The 14,683-nt window shown below is 36.1% G+C and overlaps 1 protein-coding gene across 1 annotated transcript in view; it reads right to left on the bottom strand.

Moving 5' to 3' along the window:
* The window catches only part of LOC125237560 (latrophilin Cirl), a 277,700-nt gene extending 264,025 nt beyond the window's left edge, over positions 1-13,675 (bottom strand). Inside the window, 1 exon segment of the mRNA XM_048144688.1 lies at positions 13,651-13,675. Coding sequence (XP_048000645.1) covers positions 13,651-13,657 — 7 coding nt within the window. The 5' untranslated portion in view covers positions 13,658-13,675.
* Between the last annotated feature and the right edge of the window lie 1,008 nt (positions 13,676-14,683).

Raw genomic sequence — 14,683 nt, 5'->3', positions numbered from 1 at the left:
AGGTAGGTAGAAGGGGAAATTTACACGACATATTTCTCAATCAATACTGATTATAAATAGGTACCTATTGAAATAAAACTATGGAAACGGATTAAATCGCGTATAATGAATTTAAAATACATCCCGACGTTTCGAACTCTTTACAGCGTTCGTGGTCAACGGGTGACTGAGGAAAAATTAAAATGTGCAAAAGCTACCCACTTACAAGAAATATTAACGAACCATGACCACAAATAATATAGATTTCTAAGGCAGGTTCACACACTATTACCTAATAAAGCTAGTTATACAATATTCAAAAAAATTTACCATTACTCTGTTAAAAAATAATAAACCAATTAATCTACACAAAATTGACAAAGAAACAAACTGCAAATGTCCAACACCATACAACACAAATGCCTCACAGCCTTCGTCGTGCTTGTTCCATTATCAGATGTACTACTGGATCCCAAGCCGGTGGTAAAGTAAAGCCATCCTCTCTATTAAAGTTTGGATATTTCTTGATCTCAATGGCCTCTCGCAACATTCTGGGTATATATCGCTTCTCCTTAGCGAGAACCAGAGGCTTGTCAAACTTTATAGCATGATTGACTTTATCCATGACATGTTCAGAGACTGCAGACCTTTGCCGACGGTGCTTGACATCCGCTATGTGTTCCTTCACCCGTGTGGAAATGCTTCGTTTCGTCTGTCCCACATATGACAGGCCGCACTCTCGAATTCTGAAGAACATACAACTTTCTATCGACACACAATCTATGCCAGCAGATAATAACGAACACCTCGCTTCGAAGTGAAACTTCTAGATAAGATAAAGTAACTTCAGTACACATTCTAACGAAATACCTCTGGCTTACAAAACAGACCAAGTTGGTGGTCATTTAGGACTTTGTAGTTTGGTCTTTGAAAATAGGTCACGAGGCACGATCTTTAAGTTTTCCGTAAGGTAAAACTATGAGTGAAAACTATGTACCATCACATATCGGACAATGACGATCAAATATATGTAAGAAGCGCGTACCATGTTTGTAATAAGATATGACAGGTCGACTGATCGCGTTCTTGACAGGCGGTAACTGTGAGGTAACCGAGAGCGGATGGACGGCACCTTCAGTGGGAAACAGGGAGTGGCCATATTATTATACAGTGCAATCAAAAATCAAAATAAAAATAATTTCCACATTACACAAATATACAGTAAAAAAAACGTAATAAGTACTAACGTAGTAACGTAGTATATTGAGTTGCCTAACACAGCTGCATTTCGTAGCAATTTTCGCTATGTTGCTACGTAATGCTGGAATAACTTTCCACCACCTATTCGGTCGAGCATTACTGTATATTTCTTGTATTTCCCTACAATATTCGGATGAGTATTACTTGAGATTCCTTCCAGTCCGGGTTCTATTACATTTATTTACCCGCACACCTGAAGGCAGGTTTCACCGTGCCCGCATTAACATAAGTTTGATCCGTTCAGCCGGTAATCCCGGATCAAACCAGGCCTCTAGATCGCCGTTAGATTTAACCGGCATTACGGTCGGGGACCGTGTCAGTATGATAGATGGGATATTTCGTACAATAACTATATCTATTCGGTCATATTTTGAGGAAATAGTTAATTTGAATAGGTATATATTGGTTTGCTCAAGACTCAATACAGTTTTAGTTCTTGATAGTTTTCATTACACTGCTACGAAGTGTTGGAATGATCTATGCCGGGATTCGAACTCAAGACCATCTACTTTATTCTATAAGCCGACTATCGACTAAACCGGAAAGGAGTAGTTATCAACTCAACGAAGATAGTCGAATGAAGTGATTCTATTGGTTCTAAACAAACATGTTCATAGCTTATTACCAAATCGATAGCTTCTCATATATGAGCTTTAACTGGCATGTCTAAATATATACCAAACGAAAAACATTTGCAACTTATTTTATGCCCTCCGTAAAAAACTACAAAGTACTTAAGCCAAATTACACGTAAGCATACGCACCAAATGAAACCATTGTTCGTCATCAAATATATCTCAACAATCAAGGTGCTCACAGTCATCGAAACGCTTCAATTTCCAAGGCTTTAGAGTGCATGTACAGATATTTTGACCCCGCGGTCGCTTCTATATATCTGATAACGACACATGTAGAACATAAAGTCGGGAAGTCATCGGATATATACCAGTGTGCGTAATATATGCAAAATAGTAAACCTACGATAAGTACACGGCGTCACGCGAACCCGACATTTTGTTAGCATTTATATAAGTATGAAAACAACATGTTTCTGTACTAAACAACCTATGAAAACTAACCAATATCAAAGGAATGTTACCTTACTCAGTTTAGATAAGGTACAGTTTTGAGTAGGGATAGAAAATGAGATAAATGTTAGGGTAGGAGAAATTGCTAATAATAACAAATGATGGGTCAAGGGTGAACGAAGGAATCAAAGGAAATTAGAGTACAATGACAAATGTAGGCTGGTTGGTGGAATGTAATAAATTCTGTTTAAAGATGGTCACGAAGCTATGGGTTAATAGCCTGAGAGCTTTTGAATCCTTACTTGGTGCGAAAGAAAAAAAAAATCGTTTATTCTCAAAATAAACCCTTTTTTAACAACATTAAATCTTCTACCAAACTGCAGGACAGTTTGTTGGCAGAGGGGACTCCCTTACATAATCTAAGTGGGTAGAACTATCTAAGTAAGAAACTGTCTTGACTGTGACGTGAGACCTCTTTATGATTAAACCGATGAACCGATTTAGATGAAATTTGGCACCTATATGGAAGAGGAATTCTCATTGGATCCATCGACCTAAAATTGAATCTAATGAATAAGTAAATTCTCACTAGATCCACACTGGATCTACTAGTTGTATTTATAGAGAATGAAGGGGAGATGTAGCTTATATCAACTGTTTAATTTGGATATTTTGCTTATGTACACGCCCTGAAAAGAGATCATCGGGATTTCTCTCTTTTCAGGGCGCATTTTATTTAAACTGTATTGCACAATATAATGAATAAAGTACAAAAAATATCAAATAACAACGCGATTCTCTTGAAATGTCATCGGATTCTATGCTTAAAATATTCTTTGTCGATCCAGTTTTTGGACTATCTTCAAAATGTGGAACTTTGCATAAAATACTAGTACCAATATCGTTTATAGCGAATCGTAAGTTTACTAAACTAAAAACATAAGAGTTTTTCAAATTTAAATTTTTTAAGGTGGAAAAAAATCGCTTCAACTAAAAGAAAATTATTTCATAAAAATAAATGCCATTTACAATAACATCAATCAAAGTTATAAATTAGCGGCGGCTTCTTCAACTTTTTCCAATAGTCTCACTTTCAACATTTGAACTTCCCACTTCCAAAGTTGGTTAGGTACACTTTTAATTATTAATATTGAATTGCAGAGACTTGAAAGGATTTTGGTTATTTGAATTATTATTAGCCAAGTATATTTATTTCAAATTAATTTGTGGAGTTCTGCCATCATCATCGGCCTTCAAGTCTCTAACAGACTATTCAGTGTCAGGTGGGGCAACAATGTTTTTCGTGGCTGTGTAAGCCAATACGGGAGCGACAAACACGACCACAACTCTGGCAGTTCTGCCATACAGTTCTGCCAATCAATAAGACCTGCTGCGCCTAACACCCGAAGCAATTGCGTGGCTGATCGCATTGAAATTTGACATTTAGTTTACATTTTAATTGTATTTGTAATTTAATTTGTATTCTTTGACATTCATATAACTGCCTGTTTTTGTGTATGCCATACGATTAAATAAATAAATAGTGCTGACGTGAAAGTTTCTATAAATCTGAAATTACAGTAATTTTGCATAAAACCAGCTTGACACAGGGGACCGTATTCACCCATTTAAGAACTTCGTATAACATTTCAAACAACATGTTAATGTGACATGGTGTGACAGAAATCATCACTTATTTATGCCGCTGTACCTACTAATCCTTGTCAAGTGAAGTAAATTGTGTTTGAAGTGAATCTGTCAAGTATTGCAAACAAGAGCGTTATAACATTTCGGCGTCGGGCGAAATTAGGTATTTTACCCGCCGCGCGAGCCCAATATGCCGACCCTTTCTAGCACGTCTTATCACTCGCTCGCACTACAATAATGGACAAAACAATCTTGATCCTTTCTATGGAATTTTGATAACAACCACAATCTACTATCTCGATATAAACTTTTGGTTTCTAATAAACATTATTTTGTACGAAAATACGAGAATATAGCGCGAAATAATATCAATTATGTTAAAATTTATTTAAAAAATTAAAGTAATAATTATAAAAGTAGATCCCATCCCAAATATTTGCTTTTGTTATATGATAAGTATTAGAGTAAAGTATATATTAATATGATGATAAAATAAGACAAATACAATTCTAATTACTTCAAGGTGGTGCTCAGGGTCTGATGATGGAGCCAGATGGTGGTCACCAATACCAATGAACAATATGACTATACAACTTCGTGGTTTACATGTCATTCTAGCATTTTCACTTTCACATTTCAAGTGCATATACCACGAGTATAGGTTTTCGGGTGTGCTGATTTAAAAATTAATGACCGATTTGGAATCTGACATTGCTGACTGTCACTTTGACACAAAAGTCGTCATGGGTGTCGTAAAATAGGTTTTAGGGGGTGCTGATTCCAAAATTAATGACCAATGTGGAATCTGACATTGCTGACTGTCACTTTGACACAAAAGTCGTCATGGGTGTCGTCAAATAGGTTTGCGGGGGTGCTGATTCCAAAATTAATGAACAATGTGGAATCTGACATTGCTGACTGTCACTTTGACACAAAAGTCGTCATGGGTGTCGTAAAATTGGTTTTAGGGGGTGCTGATTCCAAAATTAATGACCAATGTGGAATCTGACATTGCTGACTGTCACTTTGACACAAAAGTCGTCATGGGTGTCGTCAAATAGGTTTGCGGGGGTGCTGATTCCAAAATTAATGACCAATGTGGAATCTAACATTGCTGACTGCCACTTTGACACAAAAGTCATCATGGGTGTCGTAAAATAGGTTTTAGGGGGTGCTGATTCCAAAAATAATGACCAATGTGGAATCTAACATTGCTGACTGTCACTTTGACACAAAAGTCATCATGGGTGTCGTCAAATAGGTTTCCGGAGGTGCTGATTTGAAAATTAATGACCGATTTGGAATCTTGACATTGCTGACTGTCACTTTGACACAAAAGTCGTCATGGGTGTCGTCAAAAAGGTTTCCGGGGGTGCTGATTCCAAAATTAACGACTATTTTGGAATCTCACAGTGCTAATTGTCATTTTGACACAAAAGGAATCATGGGTGTAGTCAAATAGTTTTTAGGGGGTACTGATTCCAAAATTAATGAAATGATTTAAAAAGTAATGACCGATTTGGAACCTGACATTGCACAGTACCCCTGGAAACCTATTTGACGACACCCATAACGACTTTTATGTCAAAGTGACAGTCAGCAATGTCAGATTCCAAATTGATCATTAATATTGAGATCAGTACCCATGAAAACCTATTTGAAGACACCCATGATCACTTTTGTGTCAAAGTGACAGTCAACAGTGTCAGATTCCAAATTGGTCATTAGTTTTCAAACACCTCCGGATACCTATTTGACGACACCCATGACGACTTTTGTGTCAAAGTGACAGTCAGCAATGTCAGATTCCAAATTGGTCACTAATTTTGGAATCAGCACCCCTAAAACCTATTTTACGACACCCATGACGACTTTTGTGTCAAAGTGACAGTCAGCAATGTCAGATTGAACATTGGTCATTAATTTTGGAATCAGCACCCCCTAAAACCTATTTTACGACACCCATGACGACTTTTGTGTCAGAGTGACAGTCAGCAATGTCAGATTGAACATTGGTCATTAATTTTGGAATCAGCACCCCTTAAACCTATTTTACGACACCCATGACGACTTTTGTGTCAAAGTGACAGTCAGCATTGTCAGATTCCACATTGGTCATTAATTTTGGAATCAGCACCCCTAAAACCTATTTTACGACACCCATGACGACTTTTGTGTCAAAGTGACAGTCAGCAATGTCAGATTCCAAATTGGTCATTAATTTTGGAATCAGCACCCCCTAAAACCTATTTTACGACACCCATGACGACTTTTGTGTCAGAGTGACAGTCAGCAATGTCAGATTGAACATTGGTCATTAATTTTGGAATCAGCACCTCCTAAAACCTATTTTACGACACCCATGACGACTTTTGTGTCAAAGTGACAGTCAGCAATGTCAGATTCCACATTGGTCATTAATTTTGGAATCAGCACCCCCTAAAACCTATTTTACGACACCCATGACGACTTTTGTGTCAAAGTGACAGTCAGCAATGTCAGATTCCACATTGGTCATTAATTTTGGAATCAGCACCCCCTAAAACCTATTTTACGACACCCATGATGACTTTTGTGTCAAAGTGACAGTCAGCAATCTGAGGTACTCTACATATTCGTAATCTGAAAGTAATCAAGTCAATAATTTCAGTTATTTTGAATCGACTATGATTCCGAATTATTGGTAATAGTAATGATTGTATAGATGATTAGTGATTCCTTTACATGTAATGGTAATTTACCGTTTCACTTGATTACATTACAAGTAATCTGACACCCAGTAGTGTCAGATTACAAAGTAAAATCAAGTAATCGTGTAATCCGGAATCGATTACGATTTCCCCATCTCTGGGTTTAGTTATATGGTTCATTGGTACTGGTGACCACCATCTGGCTCCATCATCAGACCCTGAGTACCACCTCTTGTCAAAGGTCTTGTTGAGACGAACCCAACGAGCCTAAACACGAAGTCGTTTACTTACATGGTTCACTGGTACTGGTGACCACCTTCTGGCTCCATCATCAGATCCCGAGTACCATCTTGATGTGTCTTATCATCTTGACCGTATTGTAATCTTCACATTTTTATCATCACAACGTTGTAATACTTTAACATTCAAACATAACAAAGTATTACAAAAGCAAATATTTACGGATCTAGGATCAAATTCGTTGGTCGCTGTTTACACACACACAATGCGAGGATAGCCCGTGTAGAAACAAGGCGTCCGACCCACACAACAATAAATATTCTCGACGTTTGCGATGAAAACTCGGAGACCAAAGCGACATACGTCTTACCTGCTCGAGCTCCGGCGCGGCACTGAAATCGCAGGCGTCCGTCGCCGGTAAAATAGCGACAGGAAGGCTAGTTTTCAAAAAATTGGCAAAAAATCATGATAAAATATTATAACGACAAATGGATAACAGCAGTTTAAGCACATTGTGCAGATTATTTATATACTAAAATAACTTCGATAACATGTAGATTTTCGGAGAAATGATCACTTGTTTCGATGTATTTTCAAGACAAAATTGAGTTCGTTTTACTTTCAATTTCTCAATTTCAAAGGATTAAATGATAAATATTGTTTAATGGGCCTTAAGTACAAGATATTTGGAACTTAAATTTACCTCATTTATGAGAGTGATCTTATCAAATTGTACATAATAAGAGCTCCGAATTCTGTGCTTCACGCGGTTTTTTCTAAACGAGCATCAGAAAAACAATCATTACTAATTGAAAAAGCTTTTTTTTTTCATATGTTTTTTATTTAACCGACAGTTAATAAGATGTTCTAACTGAAACAAGTACTTTCACTGTCTTTTAGTATGAGTAAAGTGTACAATTTTGTCGATAAATATTGTGCATTTTACAATATATCGCCTTTTTTTGTCATAGCGCTCTTAATGATAATTTGCTGAGCGATATGTAGCGAGCCAACGGTGTCAAAAAAACCAGAAAAGAACAATTTCGTCCCACTGATCTTACTTGACAAATCAAATTCAGAGTTGCATTGAAACTTTTGTACAAATCATTGGCTTATCACTATTTGTGAAGCAAAACATTATCATAGTGAAACCCGACTTTGGCATCGCTATAATAAAAATTTGTCTGTAAATGTATAGATCCTAAAGTTACCGTAAGCTGTATTGTATAAATTAGACGTAGATTATCAACTTCGGGCCATTAAACCAGCCCTTAGCTCGTGTGTGTGTGGATTGAGTGAGCACCTTCTCAAAATAAAAAAAAATATGCTGATCATTTAGTAAAAGTTCTAAAACAATTGTAAAACGAATCTCTGAATTTGTAAAAAGATAAATCAAAAGATACAGCCATTAACATGTGCTCACTCAGTTCTCACAAACTACCAACGAAAACAGTGAATATATTCATTTAACATATCATATTTATATACTAACATTTAGTAAAAAATAGGCCAACCTACCTCTATAAATATTAGATCACCTAGTGACGTATTAAATTTTTTACAAATAGTTTCTTATGCTCACTCAATCCACACACTTTTGAAAAGCCGAATTTTGATGAAAAACATAAGATTTAGACCGCTATTATATGTGTACAGTTTAGTAAAAGTGAAATGGGAATTTGTAAAATACAAAACGAACCACTAACGTGTCAGGTTTTTTTATAATAAATTTTTGTAAGTGCTCACTCAGTCCACACGTTTTGAGAAAGTTAAAAATGTAAATATCTTACGATTTGTAGCACCTAAGACACTCGAAAGTACTTCAACATTTAGTAAAAATTTTTACTAAATATCCACCATCTAATATTTTATATTCGTTGTCTGGTTTTAAAGATATTCAGACATAACTTTTCTCATACAAATGTATCAAGTAGGGTGACCACACTATGTCGGCTCCTGATTTTCCCCACCTTCCCATTGTCATATTGAGATTGGGGAGTTTCGTTCAATTTTGATAATAGTTCACCGGATTTGTAAGTGGGAGCGAGAAAAGAATAACTATTTCTCGCTCCCACTTACAAATCCGGTACGCTCATCTGTTAGCGCGATTAGATTACCAGGTTCTGGTTTCTTACTAGTGAAGTATTATATTCTTTGTTTCTTACCAATTATCATTCATGTCCTTTTTAATGCATGCATGTCGATATGGTTATTATCCTGACGTCGATAAAAATTACACAATACACATCATCACTAGGCCAAGAACATAACCTAAAAACAGTTTGCAGATGGATAATTAATATGGTATTAGTTTAATATTATCAAAATTGAACGAACGAAACTCCCCAATCTCAATATGACAATGGGAAGGTGGGGAAAATCAGGAGCCGACATAGTGTAGTCACCCTACTTGATACATTTGTATGAGAAAAGTTATGTCTGAATATCTTTAAAACCAGACAACGAATATAAAATATTAGATGGTGGATATTTAGTAAAAATTTTTACTAAATGTTGAAGTACTTTCGAGTGTCTTAGGTGCTACAAATCGTAAGATATTTACATTTTTAACTTTCTCAAAACGTGTGGACTGAGTGAGCACTTACAAAAATTTATTATAAAAAAACCTGACACGTTAGTGGTTCGTTTTGTATTTTACAAATTCCCATTTCACTTTTACTAAACTATACACATATAATAGCGGTCTAAATCTTATGTTTTTCATCAAAATTCGGCTTTTCAAAAGTGTGTGGATTGAGTGAGCATAAGAAACTATTTGTAAAAAATTTAATACGTCACTAGGTGATCTAATATTTATAGAGGTAGGTTGGCCTATTTTTTACTAAATGTTAGTATATAAATATTATATGTTAAATGAATATATTCACTGTTATCGTTGGTAGTTTGTGAGAACTGAGTGAGCACATGTTAATGGCTGTATCTTTTGATTTATCTTTTTACAAATTCAGAGATTCGTTTTACAATTGTTTTAGAACTTTTACTAAATGATCAGCATATTTTTTTTTATTTTCGGAAGGTGCTCACTCAATCCACACACACACCTTAGCTCAAGGGCGGGATGCATACTTAGGGTAAGTTGCTGAATTTGAGCATTTCAGGCCCTTATAATATTTCATATCGGCATTTTTGGATAAGGTTTAGGTATTTTTATGAATTATAACCTGATCCTTTTAACGAGTTTAATATTCTTAATATATTAGGTCTTACAAATAATATTTTAGTAGCTATAAAACCATACCTTCACCTTTTAAATATGTGTCTTTCAAATTTATTCAAAAGACATAATTAATACCTAAAATTCTACATCTAAATATGGAGTTTCATGCCTATAAATAATAAATAAATATTGGGGACACCTTACACAAATCAACTTAGCCCCAAACTAAGCAAAGCTTGTACTATGAGAGCTAAGCGACGATATACATACTTAAATAGATAAATACATACATATATACATAGAAAACATCCATGACTCAGGAACGAATATCTGTGGTCATCACACAAATAAATGCCCTTACCGGGATTCGAACCCAGGACCGCGGCTTAGCAGGCAGGGTCACTACCGACTGAGCCAGACCGGTCGTCCAATAACTCATGGAGTCCATAATTATTTTACGATGACTCTTAATCGGTCAAGCCGTAATTCTACTTGTCACGAACGTAGTATAAGAAATGTACCTACCTATCAGTGGCGGGGCGTGAAAATTTTCGTTGGTAAAGCCGGAGGGGTCTTTGGCATTCTGTTTTGTATGGACTTCTACAGATACTAGAGAATTTTAGGGAACCCGTTGGGAATCGAGTTGTATCGACGCTCCGCTACTGCTACCTATAGTCCACAATTCGTACGAGTTATTTCTTCCATATTAGTTATGTAACAGTAATGTTTTCTTAAACTCCAAATTGTAAAATACACATCTAAAACCATAAAAATATTTTTGAAGTGTTTTATAACACTGTATTCGTGAAACGAAAGTACATATTTTACCCCACCACCTAAAAAGGCTACCCCAGCTAGGCTACTAGGCTAACTTATACCCGGAATCCACCCACCATTTCTCACTACCCTCAAAACCGACGAAACTCATTGTTAGTTAACCCTAACGACCGTTTCGCCTGTCTGTCTGTCACATATCTTCGGAACTTACCCAGAAACCTTAATGGCATGCTCATATTACAAAGTTCTAAGTAATGGGCAAAAATAGCGTGGAACACGTATATGGTTACATTTCTTTACTTTAAATATAATTTGCATTCTTTGCGTGACCCACAGATGTCATATAAACCATAGATCAAGCAAACGTATCTACTTAGCGTGTCAAATGAACTCAGTGAAATCCACTGAGTTGTCCGTCTTTAATCGCAGCTTGCAGCTTTCGGGCGTCAATTTTTGTAAGTTGAAGTCAACAAAAACATTAAAAATGCCTCGTTACATGATATTTAATTGCAACAACATAAAACTTATCAACACTCAAGGGCCTGAGACATATTTAAAATCACAGGCAAGTAACAACTTCAGTACAAAATCTGACACGCTCGGCCGCCATACAAATAAATGAACTCGTTTCTTCTATCTAAATCTAATTCTGTGGCGTGACCTTTACGAAATTTATGATAATTTGGCTAATGTGCAAAGTGGTTGCTTTTATTGATTTGAATGCTGATCTTCTTTACAATAAAGAAATAGCATTGGATGAATTCAGTTAGTTTTAAGGTTATATGTACATTATCTACACACTTCTACGCACAGAACTATGTATGAAAGATTCCACGCTAGAACCACCTTGTTTCGGGTATACCTCTGGTTTTCTTCAATGCCCACGACTAAATTTTGCCATTTCTTTCGATTACTTATTAGATTTAAGAAAAGATAAGCCTTTGAGGATGAAACTATAGTAAGGCAGTTACGTTTATTTGGTACCTAAGGTATTAAGAAGTAGCAGGCTACTTAAGTTACAACTTCTTACAGAACAGCTAAATTGTCTTAAAACGCGGACATTTCGCGGAGATTCAATAAGAAATAAGTAAAAATCAGGCCTATGAGGATGAAATTATACTTACAAGATGTAAACACGTTAGTTGGTACTATATAACTTGCTGGTTAGTTAAGGGCAGTACAACTTCTAACAGAACTGCTAAATCAGTTAAGGGCAGTCTAACAGAACTGCTAAATCGTCTTGAAACGCGGGGATTTCTGGTAAGTATACAATGGCGAATCAGAAACCTGCCGGGCTGGCCCAACTTGCCAGTTGCGAGTAATATGCATAATCGTGGCGAGATCCGCTTAAGGATGAGGCTCAAGTTATAGGAAGTAGCGTCGCATAAAACGCAAAAAAGGTAAATTATTGTTTATCTATAATAAATAAATAATAAATATCAATATAGATACATAGAAAACATCCATGACTCAGGAACAAATATCTGTACTCATCACACAAATAAATTCCCTTACCGGGATTCGAAGCAAGGACCGCGGCTTAGCATGCAGGGTCACTACCGACTGAGCTAGACCGGTCGTCAAATGTAAAAATGTGGGTAAACAAAAGATGATCAAAAATAGGGTTTAATTCGTTTCCGTGACATAGAGCTGTGACTATGACACATATTTATGAGCACCTTACGAACATCTATATTTTTACACTCGACTGCACACTACCTACCATTAACTATTGAATTGATCACGCATTTTTCGGCCAAGAAAAACATCGAAATAATAATGCCTAGGTATAGTTTTATAGTTTGGAGGTCAGGCGGTTGTCGCTTTCGTCAAAAAATAAGTAACGGCATCTAATTTTTGGAGTACTCATCAGTTAATTGCAGCGGAAACCAGGCTAAAGCAAAAAAAAAAGTATTAAATTCAGTAAAATTATGATATTAAAAGATATAATTGTAAAAGCGTAATTACACCTCACAGCTTGTAACTTACACCGTCTACCATAGTTTAATTTACATACGAGATTTACTTAGCCCCCGCGATGATAGTGCGTAAGTTTAGTTACTCGTGCGAGTCCGCTTGCCTTACTCAAACGAGCCTAAACGGCAACCATCTTAACTTCGGTCTCGTATTATGTACATTTTGCGTGAAGTCGAAGATCGTGTATAGGGTAGTGAAACCTCGGTAAGTGATTATTGTAAGGGTGAAGATTATACTAACGCTGTAATTAATTCTCACGTGATATTGTTTTGATATAACTTGATTAAGGCTAAAGATATATGTAGTACTACGGAGAAAGGGATTTTAGATAAAGGGAAGCAAGGAGAGTTTTCCTTAGCTAACACTTGCTAGTGATAATTTCAATTTAAAAGTTAACTGTATAGAAACCGAAGGCATAATAAAATAAACAGACAACCGATGATAACCTAACCTTCCATTTATTAGAAGAGCCTAAGTCAAAACGTGCCTAGCTTTTTTATTTTTATTCTACCGCATTTATCGCTACGATATTAAAATTACGACCTTAAAGTAAGACAAAATAACCTCACCAGAAAATTAAATTTTTGAAAAAAACCTCGACCTCGACATAGTGGACCAATTTTCATGAAACATATCTAAGAACACTCCCGACTAACTCAGCTTTCAAACAAAAAGAAAAATTCGAAATCGGTTTATCCGTTCGCGAGCTACGATGCCACAAACAGACACACACACAGACAGACAGACGTCGTCATCGTTTGCGTCGGGGGTTAAAAAAAAAACAAAATCCACTCGATTCTGGTCTTGACACTGACAAAAGTATCGCTGTCCCCCTTTATTTTACAATTTAAACCTACATACGTATATCACTTACATGTCATATTTTTGTTGATTTTTCCATCATTCTCTACGACAAAGTTAGTAGTTTACCTGAAAAAAAAAATACAATAAATAAACATACATTCGAAACATTATGTAAATATACACAAAAAGCATAATAACACAATCAAGCCTGTCAAAATAAATGACGAAAATCCGTCACGTTATTAAAAAAACGCGTGACAAAATAAAAACGGTAATACCCCAACGCATTATCATTAAATCCGTGGGGCCTTTAATCCAAAAAGAAATCCACCAGAATCCGAATTCGGGGGTCTTTTGAACAACTTCAAAGTTAAATAACCCCACAACTTGTCGCGACAGCAAAACCACAGAGAACGCTATCAAACCCTATTCAGATAGAAAATAAGATCGAGTTTCATTCGAGAACTGGTGGTAACTAAGAAACAAAATGCTGAGCCGCGCAATTCAGACTGTATTTCCGGCAACATGAGTTGCATTTTAAGTTAACAAATATTTAAATTTATTCCAATCTGTGCACACACGAAATTGTACTCTATAACTAATTGCTTTAAGATTTTTTATTATTTGTAGCGACAGTTAGGCGGCCAGGGGTACCGAACCCTGGGTGCGATTTTTCACCGCGGCCCGCTGAATGACGTCTGTATATTTTACTAGTTAAGTGACAGATGGGTGAGGGCTGCACACTATTTATTGTGCTACTACAGTTTGGTTGCCAAATGCTGCTGGCGCTGACAGTTGAAAATTGCTCTCTCAAACATCCTTTGTCGGGATTATCATACAATACTCGTATCAGAGGTTGAATGTTATTGCCGTTTTATTTGTCGCGTATTGACAGATAGTAAAACGAGAAACCAATTTGTTTTTATTGTTTGAGACCTGTATAAAATTCAATCTATTTATGACTGTAAAGGTTGGCGTATGACATTTTCGTTAGAAACGAAGTTTTATCTTAAGTATATGGGCACTATATTATAGGTTGTCAAGTTCAGAAAGGAAATGATACATTTATATGAAAATGGACGCTGGCTTTGAAATCTTTTATT

The sequence above is a fragment of the Leguminivora glycinivorella genome, chromosome 21 (genome assembly GCF_023078275.1).
Source record: "Leguminivora glycinivorella isolate SPB_JAAS2020 chromosome 21, LegGlyc_1.1, whole genome shotgun sequence".
NCBI lineage: Eukaryota > Metazoa > Arthropoda > Insecta > Lepidoptera > Tortricidae > Leguminivora > Leguminivora glycinivorella.
This window is presented reverse-complemented; position numbering and strand designations above follow the sequence as displayed.